This window comes from Cajanus cajan, chromosome 3, assembly GCF_000230855.2.
Source record: "Cajanus cajan strain Asha chromosome 3, NIPB_CcT2T_4, whole genome shotgun sequence".
Lineage (NCBI taxonomy): Eukaryota > Viridiplantae > Streptophyta > Magnoliopsida > Fabales > Fabaceae > Cajanus > Cajanus cajan.
This window is the reverse complement of record NC_138519.1, coordinates 1,912,518-1,933,261: the sequence shown is the minus strand read 5'-3', so window position 1 is coordinate 1,933,261 and position 20,744 is coordinate 1,912,518. Positions and strand designations below refer to the sequence as shown.

The 20,744-nt window shown below is 29.4% G+C and overlaps 3 protein-coding genes across 3 annotated transcripts; 1 reads left to right on the top strand and 2 right to left on the bottom strand.

Annotated features, from left to right (window-relative positions):
• The first annotated feature begins 1,375 nt into the window (after positions 1-1,375).
• LOC145955948 (F-box/kelch-repeat protein At3g23880-like) lies at positions 1,376-2,257 on the top strand. Its single transcript, XM_083071495.1, has one exon. The coding sequence runs from the start codon at positions 1,376-1,378 to the stop codon at positions 2,255-2,257; it is 882 nt and encodes a 293-aa protein (XP_082927621.1).
• A 13,479-nt stretch (positions 2,258-15,736) lies between these two features.
• Positions 15,737-16,864, bottom strand: LOC145955947 (F-box/kelch-repeat protein At3g06240-like). The gene has a single exon (XM_083071494.1). It carries the CDS (start codon positions 16,862-16,864, stop codon positions 15,737-15,739), a length of 1,128 nt encoding a protein of 375 aa, XP_082927620.1.
• Positions 16,865-18,317: 1,453 nt separating this feature from the next.
• Positions 18,318-19,430, bottom strand: LOC109806301 (putative F-box protein At3g20705). Its single transcript, XM_020368670.2, has one exon. It carries the CDS (start codon positions 19,428-19,430, stop codon positions 18,318-18,320), a length of 1,113 nt encoding a protein of 370 aa, XP_020224259.2.
• Between the last annotated feature and the right edge of the window lie 1,314 nt (positions 19,431-20,744).

Here is a 20,744-nt window from a genome sequence, read left to right as displayed (position 1 = left end):
ATCAAATAAAAAACAATATCCATAATCATTTATATTCCAAGCAACCACGTATTCAACAAGAAAATGCTGACACCAAACAAAAAAAGAATTAGTAAAGTATATTATATTAAGCATATTTTAGTTTTGTTAATTATTTTCTGCAAATTTATAAAGTTTATTAATAAAATAAATTTTAAGTAAATAATTGACTCACTAATGGTTGTTTCCCTGTAGCTGCTGCTTTTGTTAGAGTCAAATACCACGGTGGATAAACGGGCAGGTTATCCTCATTGGGCTCTTGTATTATGTTATTGTCGCTGATAACAACAACTTCGAACATTGAATGAATTTTATAAAGTAGGAGTATAAGAATAAACAAGTTAAGAAATTTTATAAATTAAATGTTACCTTAGATTTTGAGGGTTTGGATTGTCCGGATAAATAATTTCTTCACTAGCCATATTAAAAATACGCATATGAAATGTACTATTACCTTTATACCGAAACTGAATAGTATGTCTATTTTTTATATCATAAAATAGGAGTAATTCCTTGACTCCTTGTTCAAAATATCCGACTGTCGGACCAAATTTTTTTGTTAAACCAAGAGTGAAACTGTTTCCTTTTGGATCAATAGTTTGGCATACATTTAACCTCCCTTGCCATTGTTTAAAAAATAAATAGTTCCAATAAATTTTTGGCTGCAAAAAAATTACATACACAAATTAAAAAAAACATATATAATGCTAACTTTTTGTTTATGAATTTTTAAAAAAAGTTGAGAAAAAAATAACATAAATACCTTTTTTGGTGCCAAAAAAGAAGTGAAATGTGTTACCAATGGCCTAAAAATAAAGAAAATGGCATTTATCAGTCGTAAATAAGGTTGACAAATAACAAATATAAATAGGAAAAGCAAATCGTATGTATTGTATATCCATGCAATGAATTAAAAAGTAAAAAAAAAATAAAATAAGAACAAAAATTGAAGTTGGACACACTAATGATAACCAACATTAGCATTTGGGTTAAACATGTTAAAAGAAAAAAAAAATTTAGTGACAGTCAAAATGAATAAAATAACAAACATGAGTATCTACTGCAAAACGCTAAACATATGGAATAACAACATAAATGAAACTTACTGAGGATTTTTGTTTGCAGAAACGACGGTATCGTCGGCCATGTTAACGGTTTAGAGCGAAGAATATGAGAGAAATTTTTTTTTTAGAAGAAGATGAAAGGGAAGAAAGTTAGAATTGTCTGTCTATGATGCAAACAAAGCGTCAGTCTTATATGTTACAAGTTACAAGTAATGAGTAATGATTACTCTCCGAATAATGCAATTTACAAGTTCACATTTTTCAAAGACAGTTGGTAGGGTACACGTTTCGAAATGGTTGTACTCGAGGCGACGTGGGAGGCAGGGGGTGCAGTTATTGTGAACAGAGGTTGCGTATGGGAGTATCTCTTCGTATACGTCATTTTTGGTATATATATCCGCAAATGTCATTTTAGTCATCATTCGTTCACTGCACAAGAAATACGGTCATGGTGTACAGTATACACCACCGTAAATAGAATGGCACTTCTAGTGGAGTTAATAATTGAGACTTTTTTGCGGCCTCCCGTCAAATCAATTTCCAGAGGCAAAGCAGTGTGTAAACTTTGGTTTTGTTTGTTTGCCGATTCTGTCTTCGCAAAAAGGCACTACGCTGAATCCAAAATCGTGAAAAAAATTATTTTGTTTTCATGTTTCGTAAATGAAATACTATGCGTAGACACAAGCAAGGCTCTTGTTGACGCAAGTTGTATTCTTCAGAAACCAATGTCCTACTCCAATGCGTACATGAAAATTATTGGTACGTGCAGGGGCATGATACTTTTTTGGGTTCCTACATCCTTGTTCATTTGGAATCCCTCTACCGGGTTTTTTGGTGCTTTTCGTGCAAATCCATCTACTATAATGAGAATCTCGGGTGATTTTTTTGGTTTAGATTTTTATGGATTTGGTTATGTCCCATCTGAACAGAATTATGTTGTGGTTCAAATTTATCTTAGTAAATATGATCCATCTCATCGTGCATTTGTGTATTCTTTGAATGCTGGTTCATGGAGGGATTTCCAAGATGAGTCCCTAAACACAATTACACAGCCTTCTATTTGTGTTGATGAGGGATCTATGAGACTCTATTTTTGGCATTGTCTTCATTGGATTAGTTTGAACTGGCAAACAAATGTTGGTGTTATTTTGGGTTATCATTTAACAAGTCAGTAATAATTTTGCAGGATATATGTTACCGCCGTGTTCCTCAGATGATTCAATTATCTTTGTCAACAATGAAACGTGAGTTATGGCCACATGGAATGCAAGGGATGAGACGTTACAATATAGGACTTATGATCGTGTTGTGCAATATGAGCACCAGATGATAGTGTGTGAAGAGACACTGCTGTCAACCTAAATTGAATGTAATTTAATGTTTAGGGTTTATTATTATATATGTATTTTAATGTTTAACATGATGTACTAAACATATTATCAATTGGTATTTGTAAGTTTATAAGTAGCGGGAAGAAGGCATTTTGTAATTGTATTATATTAAAAAAAAATTATTATGGAAAAAATGATAAATTACAGTAGTCATACAAATAATAGTTATTGATAAATAAACAAATAATACAATATTTCATTTTAAATTGCGAATGAAAAATAATTATTGAAAGTCATATAATTTTGATATATTAATATAATTTTTTAACATTATATATTACAAAATTTAAAATATTTAATTTTGGTATGCAATTTTAACGAAGAAGTTCATGAAAAAAATGAGTTATTGAAAACTAAAAAAAGTTTAGAGACTATCTAACAATGATTGATAAATATTAATGGGACACAGTTAACCATTGTTGTTGCATATTTTGCCAAAAGCCCAACGCAACATCCAAATATATTAATTACAAACAAAAATCATATAATATAAACTGAGACAGAGTTAACCATTGTTTGTTGTTGCATATTTTGCCAACTTAACCAACAAGTTGTGTGTTCTTTTGTTGTAGATGCTTCCAGTTTTTGGCAGCATAGTTAAGGACCTCATCTTTTTTGGTGTTATATGAAGTCAGAACCAAATGAAGGGCTATCTTCATCCTCGTTGCATTGTCAACCTATAATTATAATGAGTGTACACATCATATTGAAATAATATTACATAAAAGGTTATGTGAAAGATGCATATAATAACATAATTAATGATTTTAAGGATAACGAATTGGTTACCTTGATGTTGTAATCGTTTATGGATCCACTCGTCATCATCCAGTCACAAACCCATACGCCACAGTCATTTCTGTTAGTTTCACAAAGAATGTCAAATTATAAGTTAATAAATAAGTAAATTGTATTTAGTATTAGGCATATGTACAAAGTAGAATATTTGATATAGGAGACTTGCTTACGAATCAGGATTTTGTTTCCCAATATCATGTGGAACCTTGATGGAAAATTCTGAAATTCTAGGTTTGGTTGATGCCTCGAATTGGTTAAACGAGTCATGCAAAAACATCTCTTCCAAAAATAATGCCTAAAATATTAATCTGATAAGTACGAATATTGTTTTATTTATGTTCAGTACTGTTCGTGGCATAAGAGATTACATGACATACCATTTTCTTAACAGACATTTTTCTCATGGGGTTCCTGGCAGGGTGAGGTAGCGAATCCAACAGAACTAGTGTTTTGTCTCGTAGATCCACCACAAGCAGAAACCAATGCAAGTTCAAATCATTAATAGGAACATAAATCTATTCATATGTTAGTTACTCATTATTTCAATACCTAAAACACTTTTAACAAAATATAATTATGCTTTTATGCAAAGTTAGAATAAAAACCTTTGTTAATTCATCAATGTTTCCCATGTAATCTCCGTGGTAGTAGTCGATAATAGTTTCAGGTGGAGAACTCCAAGCCAACGCATATTGCTATAACATAAATATTGATAAATTAGGGTTTAGGGTTTAGGGTTTTGACTTTGTATATAAATAAAGTTTCGCTTCACATTTGACTTTACCGCGACAGTTGTAGGAAAATACCAAAACCCATTTCTGTTCGAATTGGAACGTTCTTCATGGGTCAACATGGAAGCAACAAGATTAATGACCTAATGGCAAATATATTTTGTATACAAAATTATGTATACATTAATAAACTAAGAAATATTAGTTAACACAGCTAAAATCACTAAGATCACAATGACACAATGACACATCTAATGTAACGTACCTCTTGATCCACTAGTCCTTTTGGTAACAATGATTTGAGAGTCTTCCTATCCCCGAGCATGTTAGTCGACGTAGTTATTAGGACTTCTTTGCTGAAAAATATTATAGGAAATACTTCATTGTTAATGATTGTGGTGGTCCCATGTTTAGGGTTACAATAATATACTAGAAGATTAGTTACGCATTGATGGAGTCATCTTTATTTGAGCCAAATATATACGCTGCAACCATGGCATGAACCTGGTCCAAAATCATCGTCATAGGTGGCCTAAATAACATTGGTATCCACTGCATTTAATGATAATGAAAATAGTTAGGTATTATTAATATGTAATTTTTGTAAATAATAAAGACACAACACACGATGCCTTACGGTGGGTATTTCGATACTTGTTTGCATCCCATCATACTTAGCATTATGTAGTGGCTCCATGTCTGCCAAGCATCCCCATTTGTTTCCTGCTATTGTATGTGAAAACAACCTTTTTTTTAAAGAATCGGGATTTTTAACAGCAGCTCTTGCAGTACCAACAATGTGTTCTTTTTTTTCTTGGTCGGAAACATGATCAGGCGAAACAAACTGTGCCACACGTTCCTCACTATTTGTGTGTTTGTTTATTGTTGAAAGAGTACATGGTGAATTTGAAGGAGTCATCAGTGAAGTTTGACTACTAACCAAATTAGTTAAGTTCTCCAAACCTTTAATAATCATTTCGATTGATGACTCTAAACGGGCCACTTTGTCCTCCAAAGCATCCTATAAGAAATGAAATGGAATATAGCAAGCATTAAAATTGAAATTCCGAAACATACATTACGGTCATTGAGTTTCATGTGAAGCTTTATTAATGATACCAGGCCATGCTTTCTATCCATGTTTTCATCGTTGATAGAAGGATGAGGAATACTCTCCATGTAGCTGATGTAATATGATAACAAACATTAAGTCATTATCTGAATGCACAAATAGTTTGAACAAAAATAAAGTTACCTATTATAAAACAACAAAATAATGAATTGTAACATATCAAACCTAGAAGATATCTCGATCACTTGTTTCACCTTGGCTGCCTTCTTGTTCCGAGTGTATGTCCTCCTCGTCGGTGGCGGTGAAGTCTTGGCCGGCGCTTTCCTTTTCTTTCCATGAGATACCATCTTGGTGAAAATGTTGGATATTTTTTTGACCCAAAACGGAAAAAACGGATACTGTCCAAATATGACGGACTTAAATAACATTTTTTTGATTTATTTTTAATTCATGAAAATATTGAAAAAAATGTTGTACAAAATTTGTAACGATGTTGATATTTGTTATTTGTTATTCATACAATGAAATGTACTAAAATGTCAACTGTCAAAATTTTTGGAGGACCATGGTGGTGCAACGCAGGGTAAGGGATGAATTGATATTTGTTAAACAATGGTAGTTTGCTGTATAGGTTTTGTAGGGTTTTTTATTGCATTTTATTAAGAGAAAAAAAAATGTTATGTAAACAGGTAGATGTATTTAATACTGGTGTTGATTGGACGTAAGTTGATGGTTGTTCTTAGTTGTCAGTAGGTGGTTTAGGGTTTGTAGCTTGCAGGGTTTACAGTAGTTGTCATCATTGTTCGAAATCCAAGTTTCCAATTTCCGGTGTGTATAGTACTGTTAAGCCGACTTGTAATAATGACGATTGTCATAGACATTAGACATATATTAATTTATACTTAAATATTGCTTTTAAACATTTCCAATGGATTTCGGAGGATTCACAATTTTAATTTGTTTTTATAACATAGTGACAATATGTTACTTAACACAAATTAAGGATTTTAATATGAATTTATATGATTCGGAGTGTGTTTAGCAGGATGTGTGATGAGCAAAATTTTAAATAGTTCAGCTTGTATGATGAATATAGTATTATAATATTCAATCATTAATATCAAAATCAGTATTTTATGGCAGTAATTTGTTAAATTAAGGCTAACCATAAAGTGTGATGTAGTAATTGAAAAACCAAACGGAAAGGTTTATAATTATAAATTTTGTTATATTTAAGTTATTTTACATTAGAATTTCATTAACAAAAAATTTTGACCATAAATTTTTTTACAAAATATTTTTGTAACGTCAAATAATGAATATTTATAATTAACATATTAGTAAATGTTGAACATATAAATAATTAAATAAGGCAATGTGAGTGGTCAACTTGGAAAATACAAAACATTACATAAGTCGTCGAACAACAGTATTGTTGACAAAAAAAACCCTACTTATAATGTTGAGGATGAACTCAAAGTGGAGCATTTGGCAGGAGACCAAAACTTTTCATCCATTTCGTTGACCCATTTCTTTAACACCGTCTAATCTGCAAGTAATAATTAAATATTTGTATAAGTAATTATAAATTTTAATTTTAATTATGTAATGGATAGCAAATTATTGAAAATATATTAACAATTACCTGACTTAAACTTTTTTCAGACACACGTAAATAACTTGTTTATCGATGACCTTGTGAAATCTAACAACATCGTTTCCACCTAACTGAAAATGTCGGCAAAACTGATACCATCCACTCCCGAACTTGAGTTCATTAGGGTACCATAAAATTTTCCAGCTACGTTGTGTTCCGTCTGGATAGAAGACTGCAACGTCCTGGTTTGGTCCAACAAATTGCGTGGCACAAATGTGTTTTGGAATACCCTTAATTCAAAAACATTAATTTTAATTAAACATGGACAAAGTCGAACTGTAAAGAAACAAAAATGAATTACATATACAGACCAAAGGTCGTCGTCCCCGTGCCATACTTTTCGTTAACTTTACTTCCCAAGAAACAATTAATTTTTGAGTCATAGTTGATGGCATACAACTTGTAATAGTCGTTGGATCAGTGATTTCAACGTTAAACTTGACATAACCGTCAAATGCAAACTTTGCCAATTTAGACACACACATTTGCAGAGAATTAATGACATTGTGTATTCCATCTGCAAAATACATATCGGTCATGCCATTTCTGTGTTGAATCTGAATATCAACGGCAAACACGTTTCGTCCATTTGTCTCCAACATGACTTGTTGTTTCAAAAAACTTCCCCAATTTTTGCAGAAAAATGTTGGAATCTTCACTTTATGCTGCACATAAACACAATTAGTTATAACCATTAATATAATCATGTATTATATTCACCAACCAAATTGAAGCAAAATAGAATCAGTATCATCGTTGCCTGTCCATTATGAAGGTGAATCTGAAAACTTGGAGGTACAGCCTGAACCATGTTTTAAGTCGGAGTTCGTAGCAAGTACCAACTAAAACTAAATGTTAAACAGAAGGGTAATTGTAAGACATACGCTTTAAACAGGGGAAAACACAATAACCTTTGCATTAAATAACATAATGAATACACGGAAAAACATATTATCTTAATAGATTTAAAATTTTAAATATATAATCATATTTTATTAAAAATTAAAATTTAAAATATGCCTAATTTAGAATTTTGAATATTATTTAATTCTTAATAGTTTTTAAATTAAAAAAAATTAAAACTTATAAATATTTGGTCTCCACTTTCTTTTATCCAATTTTACCCCATCATCCATAATTTATTTGACTTTAAAAAGATACAAAAATAAATAATACAATGTCATGTATCAATATGAGATATTTAAAATTTCATGTAATTTATCTTATTTTATGAAAGAAATAACCATAACCTAAAAAATACAGATATTTTATTTTGCATGAAAGTTGTCAATATAATAGGTAAACCCAATTTGATTGAAAAAAATAGAATAAATTTAAGATACACATTTAAGTTCAATCAAACATAGTGATATATTATTTGGGTAACATAAATCAAATTTTATGTTTCATGGTTGAATTGTAACATTTTTTAATATATAATATCTACTAAAATTATATTAGATATTTATAAATATATTTAAGTTTTTAAATATATTAAAATAATAAGTTTTCAAATAAAATTTTATAATATTAAATCTATAACTTATAAAATAAAAATCAAAATAAGAAACAAACATATTTTAAATATGGACATTTAAAAAATTGATTAAACATAAAATGAAAGAAAAATACATTTAAATTTACTATTGACTAAACTTGAAATGAATTCAATGCAAAGGATGTCCTCCAAATATAGTTAAATTTATTTAAGTCTTTGTAAATTTTAAAAGTTTGAAATCGAATAACTTGTAGACATGTTACATGTCATTTTTGTGTAACTAATAGCATTGATGCGATGTCATCATTGAGAAAAGAAAAATAAAATTACACTCCTTTTATTCTAATTTTTACCATATGTAATTGTAGATGATGTAAAAAAAAATAAAACATATTTTTGTTTGATGGACTTGTGAGTCTTAAGTCATTTCTTCATCCTCATGTAAGTCATGATCATCAAGGGTGTACTAATTGTCATAACCACAATCATTGTTCTTAATGGTGTCTTTATTGGGGTCAGAGTATTATTCTTTTACACCATGTGTCACTATATCCAACATTAAAGAAGATGACTTAAAATATAATACAACTTGCTTGCAAATGTCATTCATACCAGGACAGAGTGGGGATGAGAATACTAAAAGAAAGTAATCATCAATAAGGGTCAAATCTTAAGTTATATAAGTTATAGATAGAAGTTATAAGAGAATACTAACCTAGAAACTATGAATGGGAAAGCATAAGATCAAAGGTACTAATGGCCTTCATCGATCAAAACACAATATGGAAGACATTGATGTATATCATTGGCAATGAGTCATGGAACCAGGATTCAAGCGGGTAAGTCAATTTCAACAATGTGTTTTGACTTTTTTTAGGACAAGAAATATGTTTTATTTCTTGCTTGAAAGTATAGGGAGTGATGTTGTCAGAAGAATCATGTGCAACCCAGTTAGATACGATAATTCTGTGATTTGGTGATAGCGTTGAATGAAAATTTTGGTGAGAGAAAAAAAACACTATGTTACAAAACGTTGGATTGGGAATTATAATAGAGTCATAATGGATTTGGTTTATAATTTTTTTAAAAATAACATACTTAACGACGACTATTTGTGTGATTATTATTTTGATAGAAAGTAACCACCGTATGGTTATTATTTTGAAAGAAAGTAACCACCTTACGGTTATTATTTTGAAAGAAAGTAACCATCAACATCAATAATAATAAGGGGTAAAATTGGATAAAAGAAAGTGGAGACCAAATATTTATAAGTTTTAAAAAATTATTTTTTGTAATTTTAAAACTATTAAAAATTAAATAAAATTCAAAATTCAAAATTATGCATATTTTAAATTCAAAATTTTAATCAAATATGATTATAAATTTAAAATTTTAAATGTATGAAGATAATAAGTTTAAAAATTAATTTTTATAATTTAAAAGGAAAAAAATGAATTTCGAAAATAGAGATATCTTAAATTTGTAACCGCTTTTTGGTTTCCACTTTTTACTGGACCATTATACCCCTATAACTATTATAAAAGGGATACAGGAGATGTAACTGCTTTTTGGTTTCCATTTTTTAATAGACCATTATACTCTTAGATGTAAAAAAAATCTTTAATTTTTTTAAAATATTTATACACAATTTTCTAATATTTTATTAGTGAATAATTATTAGAGGCACTTCGTGCCTCTACCCCTCTAGTTATTATTGATGTTGGTGGTAACTTTCTTTACGGTGGTTACTTTTTTTCAAAATAATAATCACACAAATAGCCGTCGTTAAGTATTTAATTTTTAAAAAAATTATAAACCAAATCCATTATTACTCTATTATGAGTCCCAATCCAACGATTTGTAAGATAGTATTTTATTTATCTCACCAAAATTTTCATTCAACGCTATCACCAAATCACACAATTATTGTATCTAACTGGGTTGCACATGATTCTTCTAACTGGGTTCCATATTGTGTTTTGATCGATGAAGGCCATTAGTACCTTTGATGTTATGCTTTCCCATTCATAGTTTCCAGGTTAGTATTTTCTTATAAGTTCTATAACTTCAGATTTTACCCTTATTGATAATTACTTTCTTATAAAATAATAACTAGACAATATATCCATAATTTTATCCATTTTTATCTTCTCCCTCTTAGAAATTATCTCTACCTCCTTTGTACAATCTTTTTTCCATTCTCCCTATCTACATTTTTCTCATCCCAATCAATTCTCAACTTCCACTTTATTCCAAACTCATCCCCACTCTATTCTAGCTAGTATGAATCACATTTGCAAGCAAGTTGTATTATATTTTAAGTCATCTTCTTTAATGTTGGGTATAGTGACACATCGTGTAGAAGAATAATTGAACGAACCCGATAAGGGCAGCATTAAGAAGCATGACTGTGATTATGACGATTAGTACACCGTTCATGATTATGACTTACATGAGGATTAACAAATGACTTAAGACTCACTAGTCCATCAAACAAAAAGTAATTTTGTTTTTATTTTCTCAGTGATGACATCGCATCAATGCTATTAGTTACAAAAAAATGACATGTAATAATATGGTTTTGAAAATAGTTTTAATTTGTCAATTTAATAGATATAAAAATATAATTTTAACATTTATTCATTTAAATGAATTCTAAATCATATTTTTGTCAATATTAAGACACTTGAAAATGCAACATTGAGTAATACCTGTTATATTGACAACTTTCATGGAAAATAAAATATGTATATTTTTTTAGTTATGGTTATTTCTTTCACAAAATAAAATAAATTACATGTAATTTTAAATATGTCATATTCATACATGACATTGTATCAGAATGACATTTAATTTCTATCATAAATTGCAAGGAACTTAAAAATTGTCCTGAAGTAGAATTTTGATTTGGTCTTCCTATTAAGAAAATTTTATGATAGTAAAACATCATATTATAATAATTTAATTTAATTTTAAATGAAAATAAAATATTTTCTCTCTCTTATTAATTTTATTCTCTATTAGCATATATATATATATATATATATATATATATATATATATATATATATATATATATTCTAAACATTATAAATTTGCTCACAATGGCTGATGAAGTTACACGGGAATACAAAACCTCATCGAATTTTCTATATTCAACATAAAAACAACAACCAATGAGCCAACGACATTCATCCCGCAAAGCATATGTTGTTTTTGTAGGTAGGCAACCAGGAATTTATTTGTCGTGGGTTGAATGCGAGCAACAAGTTAATGGTTATAAAGGAAATAAGCACAAGTCTTATTCAACATACGAAGAGGCTGAATCAGCATGGATTGAATACTGCAACAGTGGTGGCCATTCTGAAAGGAAGTCATCTTCTATGCCTATACCAACACAAACAAACGTTGAATGTGACAATTTTAGAAAACCGGAAGGTGACGTTTTTAATAGTTCAACTTATGTGTTTATATTTGGAGTGTCTTGGTAATGATTTTATACACTTTGTTAGTTTCAGGAACCACATCAACTGACATTCTTGAACAGACTTCGCCGGATGATTTTGTAATTCAGCAAAGTATGACGAAAATGTTAACCGACATATGTCGCATACTTAATATTCGTTTTCCTGTGTACACCAAAGCTGAGGTTAAATATGTTGAACATGTTGAATATCGAAGGTTCTATGGAACGTTGGTTGTTACAGTCCCTGACAAGGCAATTGGGTGTTTAGGCAAATTTGCTTTAAATGATGAAGAGGCAAAGGAAGATGTGGCGTTGTCGTTGATACAAGAATTGTTAGCGGTCAAAGGAAAAAAAATTAAGGACTTTAACTACTATACCATGTTACAAGTTCAGAAGGATCTACAAAAAGTTATTGATGATAAACTTGAATTGCAAATGGAGGTTGTCATGTTAAAAGAACAAATTGCCAAATTGTCTCGTTGACGGTATAAAAGTCATATTAATGTGTTCGTCTTTGTTATCTTTATTTATCTGTTCGACTTCCACCTAAATTATGGAATTCTTATTAATTATTGTAATTTATTTAAGTTTTTTATTTATACCTAATTTATTTAAATTTAAATTTTAAATTTTAAATTTTAAATTGGGTACGACTTGGCAGTAGATGCAACTGTGACACGACATACACACGGCTCAATACAGACGCAGAGATATTCTGAGTATCATCATGACGATTGTCATATCTTGGCCATCATCATCAGTCTGAATACAAAAAAACAAAAATGGTCCAGGTTCCCACTGAATCCACCGAATGGTGTTCAGAATTATATAAAAAAAATAAATATTATAACATATTTTATAAAATAATTATTTTGTAATGAATTTATTAAAATTGATAATATTTAAATTATATTCGGTCGATCATTATTTCGAAAATTCTTGATCCTCCGAAAAGCAACCTCCGAAGAATTCAAAAATTACAATATTATTTTAAAATTACATATATTAAATTAAATAATTAATTTATATACAAATTTTGTTAAAAATTTATAACATACAATTCGAACGACTCTGAAAATAACAATATTAATTTAAAATTTCAAATATTTAAATAAATGATGATTTTATAATAAAATTAAAAATTTAATTTTATAACATAATATACCATGAATCGACCTCCATTTTTTATGAAAAATTCGACAACCTCCGAAAACGTATTCGGAATTACGTGCCTATACCTAAATAAATTAATTTTAATTATAATTTATTATATTCAATATTTAATTAACAATTAAATTATAAAAAAAATATTGTTTTTTTAAAGTTCGGCCGATGTTTCAGATACTTTTCGAAGGGTGTACCACAACTCTAATAAAAAAAGATATCCCTTCATGTTTTGATCATTTTTTTCAACAATTTAATATTGTAAATAAATAATTACAAAAATGAGTCCAGAGTGAATATATTTAAGTAACTACAACCATGTACTAATTATTCTCAACATTCGGTTTCCATCTAACTAAATCGTCACCAGTATTTTTGATTTGGTATACATTTTTGTCCACATTTTTTAAACCAAACTCTTTAAAGTTAACTAACTTTATTTTGCAATTTAATAAAGTTAAAGTGTAGTAAGTCATAATGTTAATATAAATAATTAATTAATTAACATATTATATATTGATATAATATATATATATATACATATTACATTTAGTAAAATTTAGACAAACAATTAATATTTTTAAATATATTGTGACATATCTTTGATACAATCACAGCACATGCATTGGGCAGTGTAAACACACATTCCAATGTTATGAAAATGTGATCCCAGTTCTGTACAATTTGTGGAGACCAACTCATCTGCATAAACACTTTCATCATAAAAGACATACTATTTATACTATGGAAAAAGTTGTATATACACTGTTTCCTTCATTTCCACATTAATTTCTATATTTTGGCCTTTCAGTGTTGTATGTTTCTCCAGTCATGGCAAAAATGGACTTGCATGATATATCATTTAGTCTCACACTTCTGAAGGTCCAGGTTTGTATTTGTAAATATTATTATCACTATTGTTATCTGTTGTTACATTTATATTATTGTTTTCAAATATTTTTTAATTAATTATGTATATGCATTTTGAAGAGGTGGATTATACTCCCCACCTATTTCAACGAACTTTTTCGCGATGAAAACAATCGGAAAGTCTTTGTGCATGATAGGGATAACGAAATAATAGATACAGACATTGAGGAAATGATGTATAATGGAAACCAAAGAATGTTTATGGTTAATGGAATCGCAGATCGTATAGAAAAATTTTGTCCCCATGGAACTTGTAAGGCGCATTTCCGTTATATTGGTCAAAAACATTTTTTTTTTACTTATATCCCTTCTGCTCCAATGCCACCTGAGGAAGTTGAACTGTATCAAACACTCTGGGACAACAACAAAACTGTAGGTTGGGAAACCTTCATAAAAAGAAGTCATATAAAAGGAGCTCTGGTAAGTTGTAAATGACCGTTTATAAATTAAATATTTTTTACAAAAATTTGTATTTAATAACTTTATTATGTTACCATATTTTAGCCGATTCCCGCTAATATTCGTAAGGAAGAGTTTGTTGGAGCCAAATATCGACCTAAAACTGTTGAAATTGTTGTACTTCCAAGTGGTACAAAAATGAAGTGGACATTGTTGTGTTACAAAAATCAAATTTTTTTCGGTCCTGGTTGGTATCAATTTGTAAAGAAGGAGGAGTTGGGTACAGGTGACTATCTATTCTTTGATAAAGTTGTTGGAGAAAACAAGATTTACCTGTACGTTGACCACAAATTATGAATTCCTACGGTAAGCTTTTACTAATCCTCTTTTCAAACCATTTTCAATTCAATATGATTTATAAATTATTCATGTCAACCAATTTCAAAAGCGACCCTAATATCTAACATTTTTTTAACATTTCAGGTCGTCCATCATGAATTCACCATTTCCTCTTTGTAACAAGGACTGTTGGTGTTAACTTTATTAATCTTTTTTTTTATTTTTATTTTGTGTATGTGTGTTTCAATGTTAACCCTTTGCTTTTTGGACTGAACTTTGTTAACTTTGACATGGCACCCGGTTCATTTATATTTTACACATTACTTATCACCTGAACATCAAACCCTAATAGGTAATATGAATTGTATATACTAATTAAAGGTTTTATAATTGTTCTTACATTATCATATAAATTATTAACAATTTTATAAATACAACATTCATCACAAATTATTATCAAAAACATACTATCATGAATATTTTCCAACATAAACTTTTTTGCATATAAATTTTTTTAATTTAATATTATAACAATACATATGGTTGTAACAGAAGTAAGGTAGTATTTGCTAAGTGTTTGGCAGGCGTCATGATCACCAATGAACCTCGAGCGTCGAGCGTGTCACTTATCAACTATTATGATTACAACAAAATCGCATGGCAGTGGATCTACTACGGAATAGGTACTTATTACTTAAACCCTCTGAAATGTTTCAATTTTTTATGGGACGCATGTACGTAATTTCAGTCGTATAAATTTTTTTTCTCAATTATTAAATTTATATAAATAGTTAATATTTTCATCATAAGTATCCTTCAATGCGCATTTCAATATTTATAAATGGTTAATTTTATACCACGTATTAATTACTTATTTGATAATTTTACTTATTCCGTCTTAATTAATTTTTCTGTAAATTGTGTTACATATCTTCATATAACTTATTATTGAAATTGTGTATGTTGCTTTTCATTGTTACCACTTACCATTCATTCTTTAACTATACATTTGTTCAAAAGTGTTGGTTAATTTATGCCATTGAATGACTGCAATTATAAGGTATAACTACAATACAAAACCTTCAACTCATAACAAATGACAACTAATGTTTAATAATATACAAAACAAAGTAATACACCCATTAATTAAAACATTACAACATAACTTAATGCATCCTTAAACATAACCTATGTATTATAAGGAAACTATAACCACATAAGGGTTTCTTCATAAATATACATGTAGTGCGGAACTTCAATAATTTCAAAATTCTTATGCTCAAGAATCCGATCAATGTTATTCTTCCTAATCATCATTCCATTGGTGTTGTTTACGTAAACATCACCAAAATCTGTAGAACACACCGGTAACATGTATCCGGAACCGTAGTGCGACGTGTGCAATGTTACGTACTGACTCCAGTAACCTAGACCACCATTTTCCTTCATTGTCCATATTTTGACAACATAATAGGATGATCTTTCAACATTGTCAAATATTGCACAAAAGCTCATAAGTTCATGTAGTATAACCAATGAACAAACTTCAATACTTTCCAAATCACAATCGCTGGGGAGAACAATCTCTTCAGCTTCACCACTACTACATTGGTATGCTAAAATAACAAACGAGTGACTAATATAAGACAAAACAACCCAATATAAAGCTTCACCAAAATACAAACCCAACCACCCATTTGATACAGTAAAATCAGGATCAACATACCTACACAATATATTCGTATGAATGCTGGACCACTCAGCATTTATGAAACAGTAACGCTCAATGATACCTGTGCCATCATATATGTTATCATATACCTCCATGTAAAAATACTCTTTTACAATAGGAACAAACCCTAAACCATAGAACTTACGAATATATCCGTCTACTACTGGGCTTGAATCAGTCAGTGCCCTCTCGTTAACCCCGAGGAAATTTCCAGTTGTGGGGTTCCAAACATAGGTAGAAATATTACCTTGAAATAACCCTTTCACCAGTAGCAGACCCCTGCATACTCCATATACTTGCAGGTCGTAAATGAGACCTTCTCCAACCATGTCTGTCCTTATACGCCGCTGAATGCCGATATCATCAAAACGTTTCGTGATGTCCATCGAACATACACCCAAATTGTGAAATCGATAAAGCGAATTTATGAAAATGGGTTTCCTGATTACACCGCCAGAAATGTAGTTTGCTTGCAAGAACATAGGATCAGACAAAAGCCTACACCACTGCCGACTAACACATCTAAATTTAGCAACTGACTTGGAGGGTAACCGGACAATGATTTCCAGAACCAAGTCAAAAGGGAAAGATGAAAGGTCCATGCTGGGAATTTTGAATAGATAAGGCTAACAGAAGCAGGGGTTTCGTCTGCCGAGCATCAAATCTGAAACAAAAATGGAAAACACCAACACTGGTTGCTTATATATATATTTAAAATTTTAAAATTTTAAATCTATAACTTACAAAATAAAAATCAAAATAAGAAACAAACATATTTTAAATATGGACATTTAAAAAATTGATTAAACATAATATGAAAGAAAAAGAAATTTAAATTTACTATTGACTAAACTTGATATGAATTCAATTCAAAGGATGTCCTCCAAATATACTTACATTTATTTATGTCTTTGTAAATTTTAAATCTTTTAAAAGTAATTTTTACTATTACTTTTAAATCGAATAACTTCTCATTGTAACTGTCTCCGTCTTTTCGTTTCTAACTAGTGCCTCTCCGTCTTTTGGTTTGTCCGTCTTTTGGTTTCAATAACCACGAGACGCCGCGCTTCGAATTAACTCATTTTCTTAAATAATATATTGCCAAAACATTTTAATTTAACATTCGTAAATCATTTAATTTGTAAAAAAACCAACTCTTTTTTTCAAAAAAGTTAAATATCAATTAAAATACTTTAATGTAAATATATATACTATATTAGTCCAACTCGTCAAGTTTTTTGATTTTTTTGTATTTATTTTCCGATTACTTACTTCCCACAAACAAGGTAACCATTACTGTAATTTCATTCACCACTCCACACAACCTTTTTACCTGTTTTTTTGTTACTAAGTCAAGTTGTATGACAATTTTTAAGCCTCCATTCATACATGTTATGACAGATCTTTATCCATTGTTACACTAAATGTCAAATAATTGTCTGTGTTTGAATTTATATTTTTTGTTTATCGAATGAGTATTTTTAAATTTTAGACATGCATGCTTTTGTTTTTTGTACTGCTCGTCTTATGCTAATTTTTCATCAATGTCATTTTTTTCCAACGTTGCTTTACTGTGCTGTGTACAATACAGAAAGTAATATGTGCTTCACGAGCCACGTGTCATGTGTTTAGACCAGCCTCGAATGTATAACATTAATTATAAGGATGAAAATGATGCGTCAAATTTCACTTGTTTGGAAATGGAGTAGACGACAACAAAGACACAGTAGGTGAGGCGGCAAAGCATACCATAAAGTACAGACCACAAATTGTATTTCAGGTTGAATTGAAGTCTAATTTCGGCCATGATACACCTAAATCCATATTTTTTCTATAATAATCACAAAACATTACAGAATAACAATATAAATAACATTTTTTCTATAAAAATCACAAAACAATACTAAATCCAAAAGTTACTATAAAATTACAAATATAAGTAACAACCTATACATAATCCTTAATACAAATACCCTAAAAATAAAAACTAATACAAATATCTTATACATAATTACTGATACAAACACATTATACATAATTAATGATAAAAACAACTTAAACCCAAAGAAGGCTTTCCTCATAAATAGCCATGCGGTGATAAATCTCTATAACTTCAATCATCTGATGCTCAACAACCCGATAAATGTTGTTCCACCTAAGTATCATTCCACTGGTGTTGTTTATGTAAACAATACCGTAATCTGTAGAACATACTGGTAAGATGTATCCCGAAGCCCAATCACACATATGCAATGTTACATTATGACTCCAACTCCGTTGACCACCATATTGCTTCATTGCCCATATTTTTACAACATAAAACGGTATTTCAGCATTCTCAAAAATCCCACAAAATGTTAGAGATTCATCAAGTATAACTAACGAACATAGTTCAACTCTTGACAAATCAACATCACCAGGTAGGCCAACAGTCTCAAATTGACCATCACACAATTTGTATGCTAAAATTTGATATGAGTTAATATTATAGGACAACACAAGCCAGTGCAGACGTTCACCAAAATACAAACCGAAGGACCCATTCCTGATGGTATCATCAGTATCCATATATGATAATTCCATGTTCGTATGAATAGTAAACCACTCATCATTTGTCAAAGAATATCCTTCCACTATGCCAATCCCATCATATTTGTTTTTAGATATCTGAATGTAAATATACTGCCCTATATTTGGAGCATACCCCAAACCATAAAACTTAACAATATATTCATCCACAAATGGAGTTGACTGAATCGGTGGCCTCTTGTTGTATTTCCTCAAATAACCTGTTGTGGGATTCCAAGCATAAAACTTATACTCACCTCCAAAAAGAACTTCAACCAACACCACACCCTTGCATGCACCAACAGGTTTGATATGGGATCTGAATTCCTGACAAAGCAAATCTGTTCTGAATGTTCGCACGATGCCAGTATCATTTAGATGTTTGCTGATATCAACCAAACATATCTGTTGAAGTATTTCATTAATGAATAAAGGCTTCCTTACTGCACCGACTGCTGCATAATTTGCTTCCAAAAAGTTCCGATCAGACAATAACCTCTGCCAACTCTTACAAACGCATCTATATTTTGCAATACACTTGGCAGGCAAACGAACAATAATTTCCAATATTAACTCACATGGCAATGAAGATAAGTCCATCTCACTCTCAAATATGTATGTATATTGCTGTATCCTGATGCTACAAATGTTCTGATTTTATGGCTTTCGGTTTCTACATATATATATAAACTCATTGGATACTAACAGTCATCAATGGGGACTTGACTTGTACATGACTACTTATTTCGTATGCTGCAACGGTTCCCATCACCTATCAGTCGCGCCGTTTCGTTTGTGGGCCGTTTGCTTTGTGGGCCATTTGGTTTCTGGGGAGTTGTACCTCTTGTACCCACTGTGAATGTAAGGGTACCGGAACAGTCGTCTTTTTATTTTTTTTTTCTTTTTAAAGTTATTTATTATAAATTACTTGTTTTTGTTTTTATTTTTATTTCATATTTTTAATCATTTATTTTTTTATTTTTTTTTATTTTTATTTATTTTTATAATTTTTTAACTTTTATATTAATGTAGTATGTATTATAATTAAATAGTTTAATATTAATATTTTGTTAATATGTTTTAGTTTTTTTTTGTGTTAATTTTTTGATTTTATAATATAAATTAAAATATTCAGTTGTATTATTTATTATTTATTATTTTAATATTTTTTTAGTATTATTATAACTTTTTGTTTTTAATTTTTTAATTCTGTCACATAAACAAATTTTGTTATCAAAATTCATCTTTTAACACTTTTTTTTAAATTCATCTTTTTATTCATTCATCTTATACAATTTTTAATTTAAAATTTATGTTGTTTAGAATTTATTTTTAAAATTTATTTGTTCACATAGTTGTAGGTACCAAAACCCTTCAATTTTCATGGGTACAGTAGCATTTCCCTTTTTAATATTTATTTTATTAATATTTCTTAATTTTATATTTAGTACTAAATTACTAATTACTAATTACTAATCACTAATCACTAATTACTAATTACTAATTTCTAATTACTAATCACTAATTACTAATTTCTAATTACTAATCACTAATTATTAATTACTAATCACTAATTACTAATTACTAATTACTAATCACTAATTACTAATTACTAAAAATATATTTTATATCAATATTTTTTAATGACAAATTAAAAATTCAGTCATCCATTCAACTACGAACTTACCGGTACTGATTTAGTACTTTAACCAATTTAATGACCATTGTGATTTTTAAAACTATGCTAATTACTAATTAATAATTACTGATTAGCACTTAATATTTTATCCCTAAACATACTAATTATTACTACTTATTATCATCTTGTAAATTTCAATTTTCCTTCATATTTATAATTATTATAAAATATAAAAAAAACAATCATGTTAATTTGAATTTAACCAGAAATTTCAA

Bases quoted from the DNA above. Each gene is read 5' to 3' on its own strand.
- LOC145955948 (XM_083071495.1), top strand. From the start codon at position 1,376: ATGGTTGTACTCGAGGCGACGTGGGAGGCAGGGGGTGCAGTTATTGTG.
- LOC145955947 (XM_083071494.1), bottom strand. From the start codon at position 16,864: ATGGACCTTTCATCTTTCCCTTTTGACTTGGTTCTGGAAATCATTGTC.
- LOC109806301 (XM_020368670.2), bottom strand. From the start codon at position 19,430: ATGGACTTATCTTCATTGCCATGTGAGTTAATATTGGAAATTATTGTT.